The following is a 16516-nucleotide window of genomic DNA, read 5'->3' on the forward strand; positions in this document are numbered from 1 at the left end:
CTCATTGGCATATTTCTCATCATTTTCAATGTTTTGAATGCGAGTAGGATGACATCATAACTTCACAAGATAGCTTCATATTTGCAATATTGTGTAGGGCCCTATGAAATCCACATTGCGGAGAACACAGAATTGCGGAATCCAGAGAAAAAAATGAAATTAGGCACCCGAGGACATTGCCACAAAATCAGTTTAAACAAACAAAGTATATATGTTAAAAATTACATTGAAATAGCACAGTGTTTGTATGACAAGAGGCTTCAAGAAATACACGTCTTGGGAATGCATGAAAACTATTTTTGCACCTCTCAGCCACCATACACGACTGTAAAAAAACACTGCCTCTCGTGCCACTTCACTTGCTAGCTACTGTTATCGCTTGGGGGGGAAAACTTATTCTGAGCAGAAAGTTCTCAGGGAGATATTACGTAAGTGCCTTTTTATTAAATTAGAATAAATCTAAATATTTAGGCTTTTATTTACATCGTTTGTCATCACTATGTAACACAATTTTTGTTCCTGGGTAGTAAGTGTTATTTCCTAATTGCTTATGCCTCAAAAGTATAGAAAATGGCTATTATTCCCCACAAACTTTGCTTTTGTGACCAGGACAGTGATATTTTGAAATTTACCTATTTCCAATGAGAAAACGGGTGAATTTGTGTCTTTTTGTTCACATAAAGTCAGAAAAAAACAACATATGAATCCAAATTAACATGTATTTATACTAAAGTAATACAAAAATGACTACAAATGATTTAGAAACGAGTAGTTTTTCGAGATTTACGATTATACTATAAATCACTTTCACGAATCAGCCCCCAAATGTAGTCTCCCATCATGTTCTCGTTATACTGTCCTTGTTAGCGGCGTTCAAAGTCCAGTATATCCTGGTGGAAGCGCTCACCTTGCTCCTCCGAGTACGCTCCCATGTTCTCCTTGAATTTATCAAGATGAGCATCAAGGATATGGACTTTGAGGGACATCCTACAGCCCATTGTGCCGTAGTTCTTCACCAGAGTCTCAACCAGCTCCACATAGTTTTCGGCCTTGTTATTGCCCAGGAAGCCCCGAACCACTGCGACAAAGCTGTTCCAAGCCGCTTTCTCCTTACTAGTGAGCTTCTTGGGGAATTCATTGCACTCCAGGATCTTCTTTATCTGTGGTCCGACGAAGACACCGGCTTTGACCTTTGCCTCAGACAGCTTAGGGAAGAAGTCTTGAAGGTACTTGAAGGCTGCCAACTCCTTATCTAGAGCTCTGACAAATTGTTTCATAAGGCCCAATTTGATGTGCAGTGGTGGCATCAGCACCTTCCGGGGGTCCACCAGTGGCTCCCACTTGACGTTGTTCCTCCCCACAGAGAACTCGGTCCGCTGTGGCCAGTCCCGCCTGTGGTAGTGCGCCTTGGTGTCTCTGCTGTCCCAAAGGCAAAAATAGCAGGGAAACTTGGTAAAACCGCCTTGGAGACCCATTAGGAATGCCACCATTTTGAAGTCTCCTATGACCTTGATGCCATCTCAGAAAAATGCAGATATGTATCCACTTAGGCAGCTGGAACTAAACTGAACTGGTGGGCTTAAGGCCCCTGTATTTATACTACTATTTATATTACTGGAAAGTTCTAGAAAGTTCTAGAAGTTACTCCAAGTTTACTCAGCACTGAATCTATCTGGAATGTTCTGGAAAATAGGTAAATATCACTGTCCTGGTCACAAAAGCAAAGTTTGTGGGGAATAATAGCCATTTTCTATACTTTTGAGGAAAAAAATTGTTACACAGTGTTATTCATGAAAACATTACATCTATTTTGAAATGTTATAGTTCAGCTTGTGTTGAAAAGAAAAACTACTAATGCCTACATTTAGATTTTTTAAAAAAATTTACAATGTTCCTAGTTTTGTTTCTATTACATTGTCCCAATGTGTACCCTTTTTTCTGAAAGTACTTTGATTAAAACTGTTTAGAAAGGTTTTTTTATTTGCCATATTTTTTAATGCATTTCTTGCTTCATCACTGCTGTCAATGTATCAAACACTTGTGGTGATAAAAAACAAACTAACTAACAAATTACAGATTTTAAAAATCCGAAATCAGGAAAAAATAAATCAGAAAATTCAAAATAATAAAATGGATTTCATAGGGCCCTAATTGTGGAAGCTATTGTGTTATGGTACCCTTCAGTTTGACCTGTGACCTAATACAGCTTCACTTTGTTTTCAGATTTATTCCGCCAGAGACCTGGAGGACAATCTTAACAAAATCCGGGAAATCCTTTCAGACGACAAGCATGACTGGGATCAGAGAGCCACTGCGGTGAGTGTTTTGTGTTGACACAGTCATCACAGTGCTAGAAAAGCAAAGCGCAGAACTTTGAATGAGGCAGCACATGGTGTAGTTCCTGGGCTCGGCATAGATGAGGCACCATGGAAGCACTTCCTTTTTTGGGCAGGTGGCTTGGGCTGGACCTCCCCGGAGGATCCATTCCTCTGCCGTGGTCACCTCACCCCGATCGAAGGCCTTCACGAAAGGGGGGATCTTTGTAAGGGCACACGTCCGGGAATTGCCCATACTCAAGCTTTCCACTGCCGTTGCTGGTCGTGCCACCTCTCCATGTCTTCCTCCCACCCCATTTTCTTCTCCAAGAAAAAGAAAGTTATCAAAATTCACCCGCAGTACCTCTCCTGGCCTGGGTACTTGGAGGCGCAGTTGATTCCACGCACAACATCACGTGTGACAGGATGGTCGAGTGGTACTATGCTCTTCTTTCTTTCTTTCTTTCTTTCTTTCTTTCTTTCTTTTAATCAAAATTAAATATTTAAACAAAAACAAAAGGCATGGTGGCCAAAACAAATACAGATATTCAAACTAGTGCTGGGATGAACACAGGATTTTCATATTCGGATATTCGCTCATAATTTAAATATTTGTTTGGATATTCGTTTGTTTTCAAAAAGTAATACAAGCCATTGTATTGCTCAGCATGCAGGCAGAGACAGCATAGCAGCAGGAGGGTGGCCGTGGCCCCTGTGTGTGTGCCTTTATTTTACAGCAAGACGAATATTTAACACATTAAAATAGAATATCCCAAGAGTAAAGAATACATTGTGTAGGCCTTACTTTACCCCAGTGAATTAACTACAAAACAAAGGATGCCAAATAGCAGTTCAAGTTGAACATTGTTTTGTTATTCCCGAAATAAATAGTACATAAAGATGACACTGCATTTTATTTATCTTATCTTCCTTGCCATTGCTTCTTGAAATGTATTTTTTGTTTACGACTGTAAGTCGCCCTGGGTAAGGGCGTCTGCTGAGAAAGTCGCAAAAAAAAAAATGCAATATATACAATCTATATAAAAATCACTACACATTTCCAGCAAGTTGGGCACTGTTTAAGCGAGGCATTTCAGAACGACATGCATGCCTTTTTTCTGTCCGTTGAGATTCTGACTCACTCTAAAGCAGCAGATGGGTATAGTAAAGTGCACATATCACACAGTTAATAGCGACCCCTTGCTATATATAGCACTACACCACTGGGTGTACCCCCGTCTCATGCAGTCAGCTGTGAAAACGCTTCAATAGATATTTTTTTCTTTATTTCTTATAGCTCAGGAAGTTCCGTTCGTTGTTGATTGCCGGGGCTGCAGACTATGACTGTTTTTACCAGCATCTGCGATTGTTGGATGGAGCGTTTAAACTGTCAGCCAAGGACCTGCGCTCCCAGGTGGTTAGGGAAGCCTGCATCACTGTCGCGTAAGTAATTTCCAAATCTGCACCTGATTTACTTCAGTTAAAATTAATTTATGTTAAAATCCATGACCCTGTATATTCATTCTGTTTTAGTTGCGATGATATTTGATAAACTTTAGTAAACTTCAATACCTCCAGTATTCGCTGGGTATATGAGAGCTTGCTTGTTTTATCTCCGGTTTAACAGTTTAAAAAAATATTGAATTTCTAACTTTGTTTTCTGTCTTGCACTACCATAAATATTGATTAAGAAACCCTCTTATTTTTGTAAATATAAATGCAAATATGTTTGATATATCTTAAGACAATACAGCAGTTTCATTCAAATTTAAATATTGTCGTTTTCATAGTATAACGATTTACTCAGTTACATATTATTGAGGCTCATGAAGAGGGGTGTGCGGAATACATTGAAGCATGTTATCTATAATTTGTTATTCAAATTTGGCACGTTTCACATGAAGGCGCAAAAAACACGGGAGAGTATGCACGAGTTCTGTGCCCACGTGTGTTGTCAGAGCACAGCTGAGATGAATGCAGGAGGAGTCACCATTAAAACTTTAATATTGAAATACACAGGCTTCCTGAAAAGCGGGTGAGAGTTGCTGGTAGTGGAACACAGTATTTAATCAATGAGACTATAAGAACTACAGTAACCAATGAAAGAATAAACAAATGTATTTTTGTTTGGTTTATTTATGCTAATACCATATTTACAATTGATTTCCAGTGCATCATAGTAGTAACACTTGGAAGATTTGGTTTACTTAATACATATGTATTACTTGTCATGACTCACGTTCATCAACATATGAAATCAATCAACTGAATAAGTAAAAGCAAAACAATAGGCAAGTGTATGTTAATAAACTATAATAAAATAATAGACAAACTAACGTTTATAAAACTAAAGCAAAACAACACCTCCAAAAAGCTTAATTGCTATGAAGTTACTTAGGGTTAACTTAACGTTAATAAGCTAACTGTCAAACTAAATTAACATAGCACCCCTACACACGTTACAAAATGCAGCAGCAATATACAAGACATGTACATTATTTAACAGAATTGTAAAGCAACTCACCAGAATGTGAAACGTCAAATTGCTCAGCGACTTGCGTCTGATTCAGGTTTTTTTCAAGAGCTCCAACAATTTCTTAACTTTGTGTAGCATGAGAAACAGCGACTCATTTTGCAGTTTGCTTACATGCCATCTTGTAGCGATGAGGTGCACTCGTGGAAATCAGAGTACAAAACAATTCAATGATATGATGGCGGTTCTGGAAAGATTTAATAAACCAATCAATGTCCCTCAAGACACAAAACTACTGTATCCATAGTGAACGAATCGCTATATACAAAAATTGTGGTCATTTTCCATTTTAGTAATCCTCCCAATCAATCATTAAACTGTCCAAGTATGCGATTTTGTCAGTGTCATTTTTTTTAAATTTTATTTTCTCTCTTTCTTTTTTTAATTAAACAGATATCTTTCCTTTGTGCTGGGAAACAAGTATGACCATGGGGCAGAAGCCATTGTGCCTGTTTTGTTCAATCTGATTCCCAACTGTGCCAAGGTTATGGCAACGTCTGGTGTGTCAGCAATCAGATTCATCATACGGGTTAGTATGCTGGACATCAAATTCATGGAAGCATATATATATATATAAAATAAAATGCCTTCTGTTTTTTTGTTTCACCTCCTTTGGCTACAAAAGGTTCTACATGACCATAAAAGCATAAAAATGTATGATTCAGTGCCTAATTTGGTCATAATGCCATTTCCTCTCTCACTCTCTCTCTCAGCATACCCATGTTCCAAGGTTGATTCCTCTAATAACCAGTAACTGTACATCTAAATCAGTTGCAGTCAGAAGGTGAGATGCTTTGTCCCACTTTCTTGGTTATATACAGAACTACTGGAATATGGTATATTGGTTCTCTGCACAGTGGATTTGTACCCTCTCAGTATTCATCAGCCAATCCTTTTAAAGTGCAGTTCTCAAAGTGACCATGTTACCAAACCCTAGCTTTTTTTAACTAGATGAGTGCCAGAAAGCTATGGTCCCAGAAGAGCCCAGAAATGTTAGATAAAAAAAAAAAATCTGTGTATCTACAACTTGAGATACATATGCAACATTTAAACCATGGTGTAATTTACCACTATCATATGTGTCTTGGCTGCAGTCCATCTAAATGATTTGAGTCTTTAGTAATACTTGAATGTTCTACATGTTCTGAGTAAAACTAATATAGTGTATATATAAAAAATCATTTTCATATAGATTTTTTTTTTTCAATTGGACTTTTTTTTCTTTCTTTCTTTAGGCGAGGCTATGATTTCCTTTATTTGTTACTACAGGAGTGGCAAACACATTCCTTAGAAAGGTAAGGAAATATATCCCATCCCAGTTCCACCCATCACAAGCATGCATAAGGATATAAGGAAATATGTTGTATAAAAGAATTAAAGCCATTCCCAGTGCATTGAGAGTGTACATGCTATGGGCTGTATAAAACACCAGCTTTTAATCACAAAGGTAATAGCCCTCCTTTTTGGAGAAAGGCCACATTCTCTTCACACAGATCTTCTATACAATGCAAATGTACGTGTGTGTGTGTCTAGTAAGAGACAGACAGACTTCATTATCAGCTAATATCTGTCTACTGCTGGATGGATATAGTATATCTCCATACTGCTGCTATCAGTAGAAAAGCCTTTGAACTCCTGTCTGATTAGCCCTGTCCATCTGTTGTCTTAGCTTTGAGTAAGTTTTCTGGCTTAATTTCAATTGTTCTACTTGAACACTGTGGTGTTAGCTACTAGTAAGCACTTTCTATGGTATTGTTTGTTACCATATGATGTTCCTAAGTAAATTTAATTTCCTTAAATTAAAAGCATACTTTAAAGAGTAAAGAGGTTCAAATGTAATTTCATTGTTTTAATTTCCATTACAGTTTTATCATGTTTGTAATCATTCTGTTCTGGGTTCTGTTTCTTCAATATTGAGTTATTGGTAAATCTGCCTTTATCTTGCTTTGACCTTGCATTGAGAACCTGAAGTGCAGAGACTGAATGGACTTCAAATCGTGTGACAATTATATTTAGACCCACCTGCTCTCCTATATGAACAGTGTAGGTGGGGCTGCCAGAGTTGAAAGATTTTCACATGATTTGAATATAATAAGGAAAACTTTTCTGTCCTGGCACTTTGGATTTCCAGACAAACTCAAAGCAGCTCATTTTAAGATTTAGATAAAAATGATAACTCAATACTGCAGCAATGATTTGCAAAGACACTAAAATAGTAAGTGAAATGTATAAATTTAAATTGATATTTGAACCAGAAAAAAAGGAAACTAACCCCTGAGTTTGTGCTTTGTGAATCTGTCCCTGTGCGAGTCGTTGCTAATTTCTTCTTTCTTTGTGACAGACATGTTGCTGTTCTGGTGGAAAGCATTAAGAAAGGGATCCGTGATGCTGATGCCGAGGCCAGAGTGGAAGCAAGAAAGTAAGCACAGTCTTCATAAAAAGAGTGTATTGATCTGTGTGTTCATCGCAATGTTTGGCATTTACGCAAACGGATTACCAGTACAAATTTTATAAATCTGGTCTCATTAATCCTTTGCAGTCCTATGTTGGACCAGGTCCGACATCATCAAAAAGACGTCAAGCACAGGTATCTAGTTGTTTTTTCTCCGGAAAAAGCAGAGAAAACCTTTCAATGGCCGAGTAGGTGGATCTGAGCAATACACATAGTCCCTTCAGCACAGACATTACACAGACATAAACAAACAAGATGCCTGCTTCCGTATCCAGCGCTCAAAGAATATCACAGACATTTGCAGAGCTTTTTGAGATGTTATAGTAATAAAATAATGACTTGGATAGCATTATTGAGGAGTGTGGTGATAAAACGAGTGATCAGGAGATGATTTATCAGTATGCACTACTATGAAGAGGTATGTGAAAAATACAGTGAATAAGGAGTGGGGCGGGGCTGGAGATGCAGTACTTTTAAACAGTGTGTGTAAAATAAACAACGCATGTGAATATAAATTGGACCTGACATGCCTGACAGGTGCTGAATAAATGGATTGCAAAGGGTTAACTGTTTTTATCTCAAACTATATTCACAGGAATACTCTTTAGAGAACTTTCTAACAGCGTAAAGAACCACTTTCATATAAAACATAACTGGATTATTTTTATTTTTACCATACACCATAACCTGATTTAAGACAACAAGTATATTGGACTATTCTTTATCCATAACTTCAAAACCCTATAAATCTAAATATAAGGTGAAACTGAGAAGAACTATAAGAAATGTTGTCAAGTAGAGAAATGTTTCAGCTAGTACACTGATGAAGGCAAGAGCCAAACCATTTGAACTATTGTTTTTATACAGGCAAGTACGAGTGGAAAAATTCCTGGTTACATATTAACATTTCCCTCTGTTTTAAAAAAAAAAAAATAATAATAATAAACTCCCTTTGACAGGGCATCTATTTTTTGCTAGTTGCATTATTAATGTTTGTTAATCAACCTGTAGAATCAGGTATCAAAGTCAATATTTTGTACAGCAAAGGGTGCAGTTTGTGGATTCTTAACACAGCCATAGAAGTTGTAATTATGGGTTGATCCATAGGCTGATGAAAGTTGTTATGGGAGTTTTCTCTGAACTTCTGTCTCTCTCCTTGGCAGGGCTTACTGGGGTTTGCGGAATCACTTCCCAGCAGAGACGGAGGCCCTGTATAACTCACTGGAGCCATCCTACCAAAGGACCCTGCAGTCCTGCCTGAAGAGCTCTGGCAGCGTGGCCTCACTCCCCCAGTCCGACCGCTCCTCCTCCAGCTCGCAGGAGAGCCTCAAGTAAGAGATTCCCTTTATTTGGCTAACACTTTATATCTGATACAACCCTGGTCTTGGCTGAACCAGTGATACGACTGTTAGTTGTTGAAATAGCTTCATCTAGAGTCGCAATCGACGACCAGTTTCCTTCTCAAATATCAGGTAATAATCAACAATGGATATATCAAGAAAAAAATGTAGACACTTGACAAATATAACTGAAAGCATACTAGTAATATACAGTATAATATATAGCTGAGAGTTTAGGCTCCAAAGAGGGTAGTCTGTACCAGGGCAGTTAGTGCCCACAGTTGCCAACAGTTAAGCCATCAGAAACCCAGTAACACATGATTTGATTTCCTGCAAGACAATTATGGACACTGAAATAGTCCAGACGGAATTTTGGTATGGAGGTGTGCAGTTTTTTAAACAGTTATTTCATTACATCTAGATGTATTATAAATGGTTATTTAGTGCAGTGTCCTAGACTAGCCGTCTAGCACAAAGTGGTTTTCATCTGAAGGTTTAAGCTTCCAGGCAAGTTCAATGAGATGTTAATAGTGAAAGTATTAGTTTTCCGTTGGAAACCTTTGCATGAACTTTTAACTTGACTGGTTTTCAAATCTGCATTGACAGCCTGCTTTAGAGTAGATCCAAGCTCTTGATCTCCAAGGTTATTAAATCAGTTGTAATTCTTTTCCTAGTGCATTTATGAAACTAGGAATGTGATGAGTAGGAAATTAATTCTAGTCCCGCAACCACATGCCAAACTGAGGGAGACTGCAGAACTGAGGTGGATCATTTCCTGCAAGATACACTTAAAAAAAAAAAAAAAAAAAAAAAAAAAAAAGTCTGCAAAAAAGCATTTTTAAGTCTTCCGGTAGATTTATCCATCTTGGCCCATCTTGATCTGTGGCAGTTTTGAATTTGTACACACGGTGATTCACATCAGCAAAAGTCACACGACATGCTTACCCTATCACTTCCATCATCACATCTGGGCTGATACGAATTCACAAAGTACATATTCCAAATGCCTAATCGCAGTTCCCAGTTCAAATTATGTTGATACCACTCTACTGGTGTTGGAAATGAGCGGGATGGATTTTAAATCTCTTTCAACTCTGTACTAGTGGCAGATCAGAGCAAAGCGCTAGTCATGATTTCAGACTTGTGGCTTTGTATTATATAGGTTGAGAACATTCTTTTTTTTTTTTTGTAGCCGTCCTTTATCCAAATGGTCAGTACCGGGAGCCTCCGTTGCACCAGGAAGAGGTAGGATCAATTTTTCTGTTTGGTTGTTGTTCTTCTGGGAGTTCAGTTGAATACTATTTAACTTGATGCCTTTACCCTGAGCTTCAGCACACTTTCTCACTTATTTTTCTCTCTTAGTACATTCAAGTATGAAGGTGGCCCCGAGCCCAGGATCCCTGCAGCGGTCAAGGAGTGACATCGATGTCAACGCGGCGGCCAGTGCCAAATCTCGACAGGCAGGTGGAGCAGGCCGCTCAACAGCCTCGGGCCTCCCACCAGGCTCCTATGCCTCCTTAGGTAAGAAGGTGTGGGTGGTACTCTCTATCCAACAGGCTTCGGTGGTACGCAACTTTGCATGCTCAAGGCAGATATACGTGTTGATTGTATCATAGAATCAAGCCATGGCTCTATGTAGAATGTATAACCTCTACATCTCTATTAAATGAACTATTGGTTAATTATTGGTTTGAACCTGTTTTGAATACAGATGTTAGAAGTTTGATGTCTGTTATTTTCTGAGTCTGGTAAATTTCATATTTTAGTTTAGGACGCCAGCATCAGGTTTTACAGCCCCCGATCAGCACAAAACTTTGCAAATAGTACTTCTTACTACTTAAATACATCCTGTATTGTAGAGGTTGTGTGGTCTGTACATGGCTAGAAACTGAATCCTTGGTTAGCACTTCTTTAGTAGACTTTAAAGCATCTTCTAGTGAGCAGGAAATTGTTCGACCTGTTGTGGTACGCTTGCTAGAAATGCTATATGTATAGTTTTGTTGTCTTTCTTTCTGGAATGACCTCTGCTTGTCTTCTTTCTTTCTTTCTTTCTTTCTTTCTTTCTTTCTTGTTTGTTGTGTTGACATGATACTGTGGATCTAATTTTCTCACTAACACACTAACTTTTCCCTGTTCTTTGCCTGCTCTGTCACCAAAGATGACGCACCTGAAAAAACAGAGGGTAAGATCCACTTCTACCTGTTCTACTTCACCTAATACTGTCTAACAATTCTGTCTTGTGTGATGTCTTATGGGTGGCTGAACTAGATAAGTAGTTTTGAATGACCTAAATGGATCACAAATTCATTTTACTGTAGTTTTTACTGGTTATTTAACCCTTTGCGGTCCTATGTCGGACGAGGTCCGACATGACAATATTCCCTTTCTGATCAAAAAGACGTAAAATACTGGTCTCCAGTCGTTTTTTCTCTGGAACCATTCAATGGCCGAGTGAGACCAATAGGAGCCAAAAAAAAAATGAAAATAAAAAGGGGCTATCTACAGAAGGAAGACATGTAGTTTGCATCGCTTGCGTTGTGCAGTAGTTCATTTAAACAAGGTTTCGGTTTTTTCCTCTCTGCACTTGTTCGGTATGCATTGGCCCTTAAAAGAGATAAATTTTGCGGTGACCCCTCAATTTCACGATTTCCACGAAATCACGATTTAGGTAGACCCCTAATTATGAAACTGAATACAAAATGACCAGATCAATCCAGGAAGACGTTCAGAAGTTAACACCCTCTTAAGCTTTTATTCAAACAAAACAACGAAACATAAAAATGTACAAAAACAAAACATTTTATTGCAATGTTAATTATGTGTATATTGTGCACTACAGCCTGTTATGTTCCGCAGCGGCCTTGGGCCCTGCATGAAGCCAGCGGCTTGAGTTGTTCCTTCCAAGGGATCAAGCAACATAACTCAGCTGACTTGTGCTCTCCTCACAGGCTGCTTAGCTCCGGCTGGAGTTAAATTAAAATTCTCATTTTAAGTTACAAGACGTTTATTTTCTGAACTGCATTTGTATTGTTACTGTTTTCTGTGGATAAATATTTTTCTCCCTGTATTTTCTATGTTTGTTTTTTTTTTTTTTTACAGAATTACACACAATTCTCGTTGTTGTTTTGGTGACTGTTTTGCATCACCATTCCGAGAGCTGTTAGTACCGCTAACAAGCAGGCTTCCCTCAGTCTCGTGTGGGTACTGGCTGTGTGGTTTTGCCATTAGCTTGTACAGGTGGTCATTCCTGTATAGTGCTACCCGCTGGTAACTGTAAACTGGTGGAACTGTACCGGTAACAAGGTCACCGTACCGTACAGAGACCGAGGTTTCCGCACTGGTCGGGTCCGTGCTTGTAAGGGTACAGTACCCGTACAGGCTGTTAGTTCATGCGAACAAGCAGGCTTCCCTCAGTCTCGTGTTGGTACTGACCGAGTGGTTTTGCCAGTGGCTTTTACAAGTGGGCATCCATGTACGTTGTCACCCACGAAACCAGTACCGACCAGGTGCTAAAGCCGCCGATCCGGTAGCAAACCAACCCGCCGCCGTCCCGGTCATTTTATTACTTGTTTTTGCTTTCAGCACCATACGAGACATTTTTATATTATTTATGTAATTGTTTAATTACTGTTTTTTGTTGAGAAAGTGTTTTCTCTTGTGTCTACACGCAGGCCTGTCTGCAATGTGGTGCTCAGCACACGTGCAGCAAAACAGGTGCTGGGCTCAGCAGTACTGCGCAGGACCAAGATAATCGATTCAGTTTTTGTTGCTTTAAGCAATTTCAGCTACAGTATCTTGATGCCGTTTTGGTGACAGTTTTTAACATCACTATTGCGAAGGCTGTTAGTCCATTCTAACAAGCAGGCTTTCTCAGTCTTGTGTGTGGTACTGACTGAGAGGTTTTTCCAGTGGCCCTGTACGTTGCCACCTGCAGTAACTGCGAACCGGTGGACTCATACTGTACCGGTACCGAACTGGGACCGAGGTTGCCGCACCAGGACCGTCCCGGTGCCGTTCTTGTACCTACATGGTTCTAAAAGTCACCGCAATGGTACCGACCTGGTACCGTCCAGGTGCTAAAGTCACCAAAACGGCCCTGCTTGGGTCTTGACCCGCCCGGACGATACCTATAGGCAGATTGAGGCAGTAATTGTACAACTGTAATACTATACACTGCATTGCTTGCTTCTTGCATCATGCCTGGGTTTTATCCCTGTGAGACATGCAAGACCAGTCTGCCTATTGAGGACAAGCATGGCAGGTGCTCTTCCTGCCTGGGGCCAGAGCACCCCAAGGGCTTCTATTGCCACCTTGGTCCAGGTGCCTAAATTACGCTCCTATCCAAGGACGCTGCCTGCCCTAAGTACCAGGTCTCTGCTATTGTGTTCGCCACATGGCTAAGGAACTACAACGTCATCCTGGTAGCTTACCAGTCGCATTTGCTGCAGTCCCTCTCTGAGAACCACAACCCCTCACCACAACAGCTGGATGAGCTGCGCCGTGTGCCTCCACATAATGTTTTAGAGCTGCAGGAGTTTACCTAGGCTTGCAACATTTTTTGTAGAAGGTTCAAGGGAGATATGTGCTTGTCCATACAGACAACGCAACAGTGGGGGCTTATGTCAACCACCAGGGCGGCCTCAGGTCGCCCAATCTCCATTTCGTGGCCCGCAAGCTTTTACTCTGGGCACATGAGAACCTCCTCTCACTGCGGGCAATACATCTGCCAGGGGGGATAAACTGGGTGGTGGACCTCCTCTCAAGAAGAGTTCCCAGCGCCTCAGTGTGGGGAGCCTCATTTGGGAGAGGTTTGGGAGAGCAGAGATAGATCTCTTTGCCTCCCAGGAATCAACCCACTGTTATTATTATTATTATTATTATTATTATTATTATTATTATTTATTTTTTAGCAGACGCCCTTATCCAGGGCGACTTACAATTGTTACAACATATCACATTATTTCACTTTTTTTTTTTTTTTTTTTTTTTTACAGATATCACATTATTTTTACATACAATTACCCATTTATACAGTTGGGTTTTTACTGGAGCAATCTAGGTAAAGTACCTTGCTCAGGGGTACAACAGCAGTGTCCCCCACTGGGGATTGAACCCACAACCCTTCGGTCAAGAGTCCAGAGCCCTAACCACTACTCCACACTGTACCATCTGGTTCTGCATAACAGAAGGTGGGGACCCGCTGGTGGTAGATGCCTTGGCACACCAGTGGCCGAGGCAACTGTTATATGACTTCCCATCGCTCGTCTTGCTCCTGCTGTCCAGAGGAAGTCAGGCAGGACTGGGCCAAGGTACTCCTAGTAACCCCAGGAGACTGGGTTTAAACCCTGATGCAGCTGCTGAGCGACCAGCCGTGGAGACTGCCCTAGCACCGCGACCTGCTCAGTCAGGCACTGGGGACCTTATGGCATCCCGACCCATCGAGCCTGTAGCTGTGCGTCTGGGTCTGTCCAATAGGGTTATTGACACCCTACAAAATGCCAGAGCAGTGTCCACAGTAACCAGTACAGGTACAAGTGGAACATCTTTCAGATGTTTTGTCTGCGGGACCTGGCCCATGGCATTAATACTGCAATTTGTCAGAACCTGTTTGACGAGGGGAAATACATTAAAGGTCTCTTTGGCAGCTATTTCAGTTTGCCATGTCAAAATTGACTCAGCATCCCCAGGAGCTCAAGCTTCCTGGTGGGGCAATTTTTGAAAGGGGCTTGGTGGCTTTGGCCACCTATAAAGGACATTGTTCCTCGCTGGAGGCTAAACGTGGTGCTTAATGCACTCGTGAAGCCTCTATTTGAAATATTTATTGCTCAAAGCGGCTTAATTGCTTGCAATCACCTCTGCAAAGCGGGTGAGTGAGATACAGGCATTCTCAATTGCGAAAGCCTGCATTTCGTGTCACCCAGTCTGTGGAATTGGCGGCTCCATCCATCTCCTTTCCAGTCTGACAGAGAGTGGCAGCTCCATATGCTCTGTCCAGTGCGGGCCCTTGGGTATTATGTTGACAGGACAAAAAGTTGGAGGCAATTCGAACTGTTTTTTGTCTGCTATGGGGAGAAGTCCCATGGTCAAGCTCTGTCTAAACAGGCAGTCCAAGTGGATAGCTGATACAGTCAGGACTGCCTATGAGCAAATCAACCAAATCAACTCTTACAACACAGGCATAGAGGTGAAACTTCCTCAATTTTTTCCTCCAAGCTTCTTGTTACTGGTGCTCTGAATGGTAATGCGCAAGGGAGCCTCTCGGCGTAGCCTTGTAGCATTACAGTTGTTCCGCAATATTGCCCTTGCGACGGCTTTGGTACACTCGCCCATACGCTAATGGTTACATTTTCTATTTGAAAGGAAACGTTAGGTTATTATCATAACCCTGGTTCCCTGAAATAGAAATATAACCGTTAACTTTCAAGGTCACTGCGTCCATGATTGCAGTAGGCTTGAAAGAAAAATGATTATGAGATCTGTGCGTGCAGTCCCTTTATGTCCTCGGGGGCGGGCCACGACTGCGACACAGGTTCGTCCGTGCAGCTTTGATATAAAGGTTTCGGGTCTTTAGGAGGTAAATACCCATTTGGTAATGGTTACATTTCTATTTCAGGGAATCAGGGTTCTGATAATAACCTAATGATTTTTGTGCTAGTTCTGTTGTTAGTGGTGCTTTGCAGCTGGTTCACTCATCCTTGATGTAATGTCTCCTGTGCATGTTGTGTTTAAAATCTCATTATTTACTGTAGTCTGGGGCAGAGTAATGTAACAGTTAACAGCACCCCCTTCACTGCAAAGCATTAATTTCCATTTTCAGACACCCAACTAATTTATTTTTCAAAACTAATATACAAATATTACTATGCAAGTTGTGTACAACAGTCACATGGGTTGTCTCTTCCTTGTTTAGGAGCTGCATCAGAGGATGGTAAGAATTAGGACCTGGTAGATATAGTTTAGTATCGGTTTTAATGTAAATACATGCTGTTGTGTGCTTTTTTTTTTTTTTTTTTTTTTACACAGTAGGTTGTTAGTCAGTCTTAGTTTATTATTTGTTGTGTACATGTTAATGTAACTAGTGATTTAATTCAAATGTATGTAGCTTTTCATAAGAGACTCACCAGTTCTTAAGTCAATATTTAAAATGTATTAAATATAAAAATCCAGTCCAGTCCAGTTTTTGTTCCATCGTTACATCTGATCTACAGTGAACAACTATGATATACACTGAAACAGTGCAAAATGAAACTGAATCCAGGGTTAGAAACTCACGCTCACCCAAGGCAAATTAAATCTGATGAAGACTAGCTGATGTCTGTGTCTCAGTAGTCCTCTTGGCTAGTACTTAAAACAAATGTACACATATACTCTCACATTCAGTCTTGCGTTAAAAAAATGCATTTTCTAACAGGGTGTAGCAGTGGTGAATAAGCATTCACAAACACTCACTCAGAACTGAAATCTCCCTTCATCTCCCCTGCAATGCCAACCCCACTTAATGATGTTTTACGTTTTGTGTTCTCCCTCTGCGTGGGATGCGAAGTTTATCATTTTAAAACTAATAAACAAACAATTACTATAATGAACATTATCGAAGTATGTTGCATGAAACATAACACAATATATTCATAATAAAGTTGAGTTCTTGTCTATAAACAGGAACACGTTTAAAGCTTGGGACTCGCTGTCTGTAGCTTGGTGTTTACATTATCGTCCTCATATTTTAAGTGATTGGAAGCTGAAGTTACTTTTTTAAAACACACTTTTCTTATACCAATACAGTATTGGTGAGTGATAATCAGTTCGATTGAAAACCAGGCTTTAATCACTGATAATAGGTGCACAGGCGGTGATTCTGTGAGCACTCCGGGGCTCA

General features: G+C 40.2%; 1 protein-coding gene across 27 annotated transcripts in view; it reads left to right on the forward strand.

Annotated features, from left to right (window-relative positions):
- Positions 1-16516, forward strand: part of LOC117400275 (CLIP-associating protein 2-like) — a 151557-nt gene that overhangs the window by 71353 nt on the left and 63688 nt on the right. For 18 of the 27 annotated variants that reach the window (XM_059022847.1, XM_059022848.1, XM_059022854.1 and 15 more), the window contains 11 exons: positions 2224-2316; positions 3613-3758; positions 5242-5377; positions 5562-5632; positions 6084-6143; positions 7190-7267; positions 8464-8631; positions 9833-9885; positions 10003-10161; positions 10799-10822; positions 15551-15568. In XM_059022847.1, coding sequence (XP_058878830.1) covers positions 2224-2316; positions 3613-3758; positions 5242-5377; positions 5562-5632; positions 6084-6143; positions 7190-7267; positions 8464-8631; positions 9833-9885; positions 10003-10161; positions 10799-10822; positions 15551-15568 — 1006 coding nt within the window. The remainder of the gene's footprint in view (positions 1-2223; positions 2317-3612; positions 3759-5241; positions 5378-5561; positions 5633-6083; positions 6144-7189; positions 7268-8463; positions 8632-9832; positions 9886-10002; positions 10162-10798; positions 10823-15550; positions 15569-16516) is intronic. The other 9 variants (XM_059022851.1, XM_059022853.1, XM_059022863.1 and 6 more) reach the window with 2 other exon arrangements.

This window comes from Acipenser ruthenus, chromosome 4, assembly GCF_902713425.1.
Source record: "Acipenser ruthenus chromosome 4, fAciRut3.2 maternal haplotype, whole genome shotgun sequence".
In the NCBI taxonomy this organism is placed as follows: Eukaryota; Metazoa; Chordata; class Actinopteri; order Acipenseriformes; family Acipenseridae; genus Acipenser; species Acipenser ruthenus.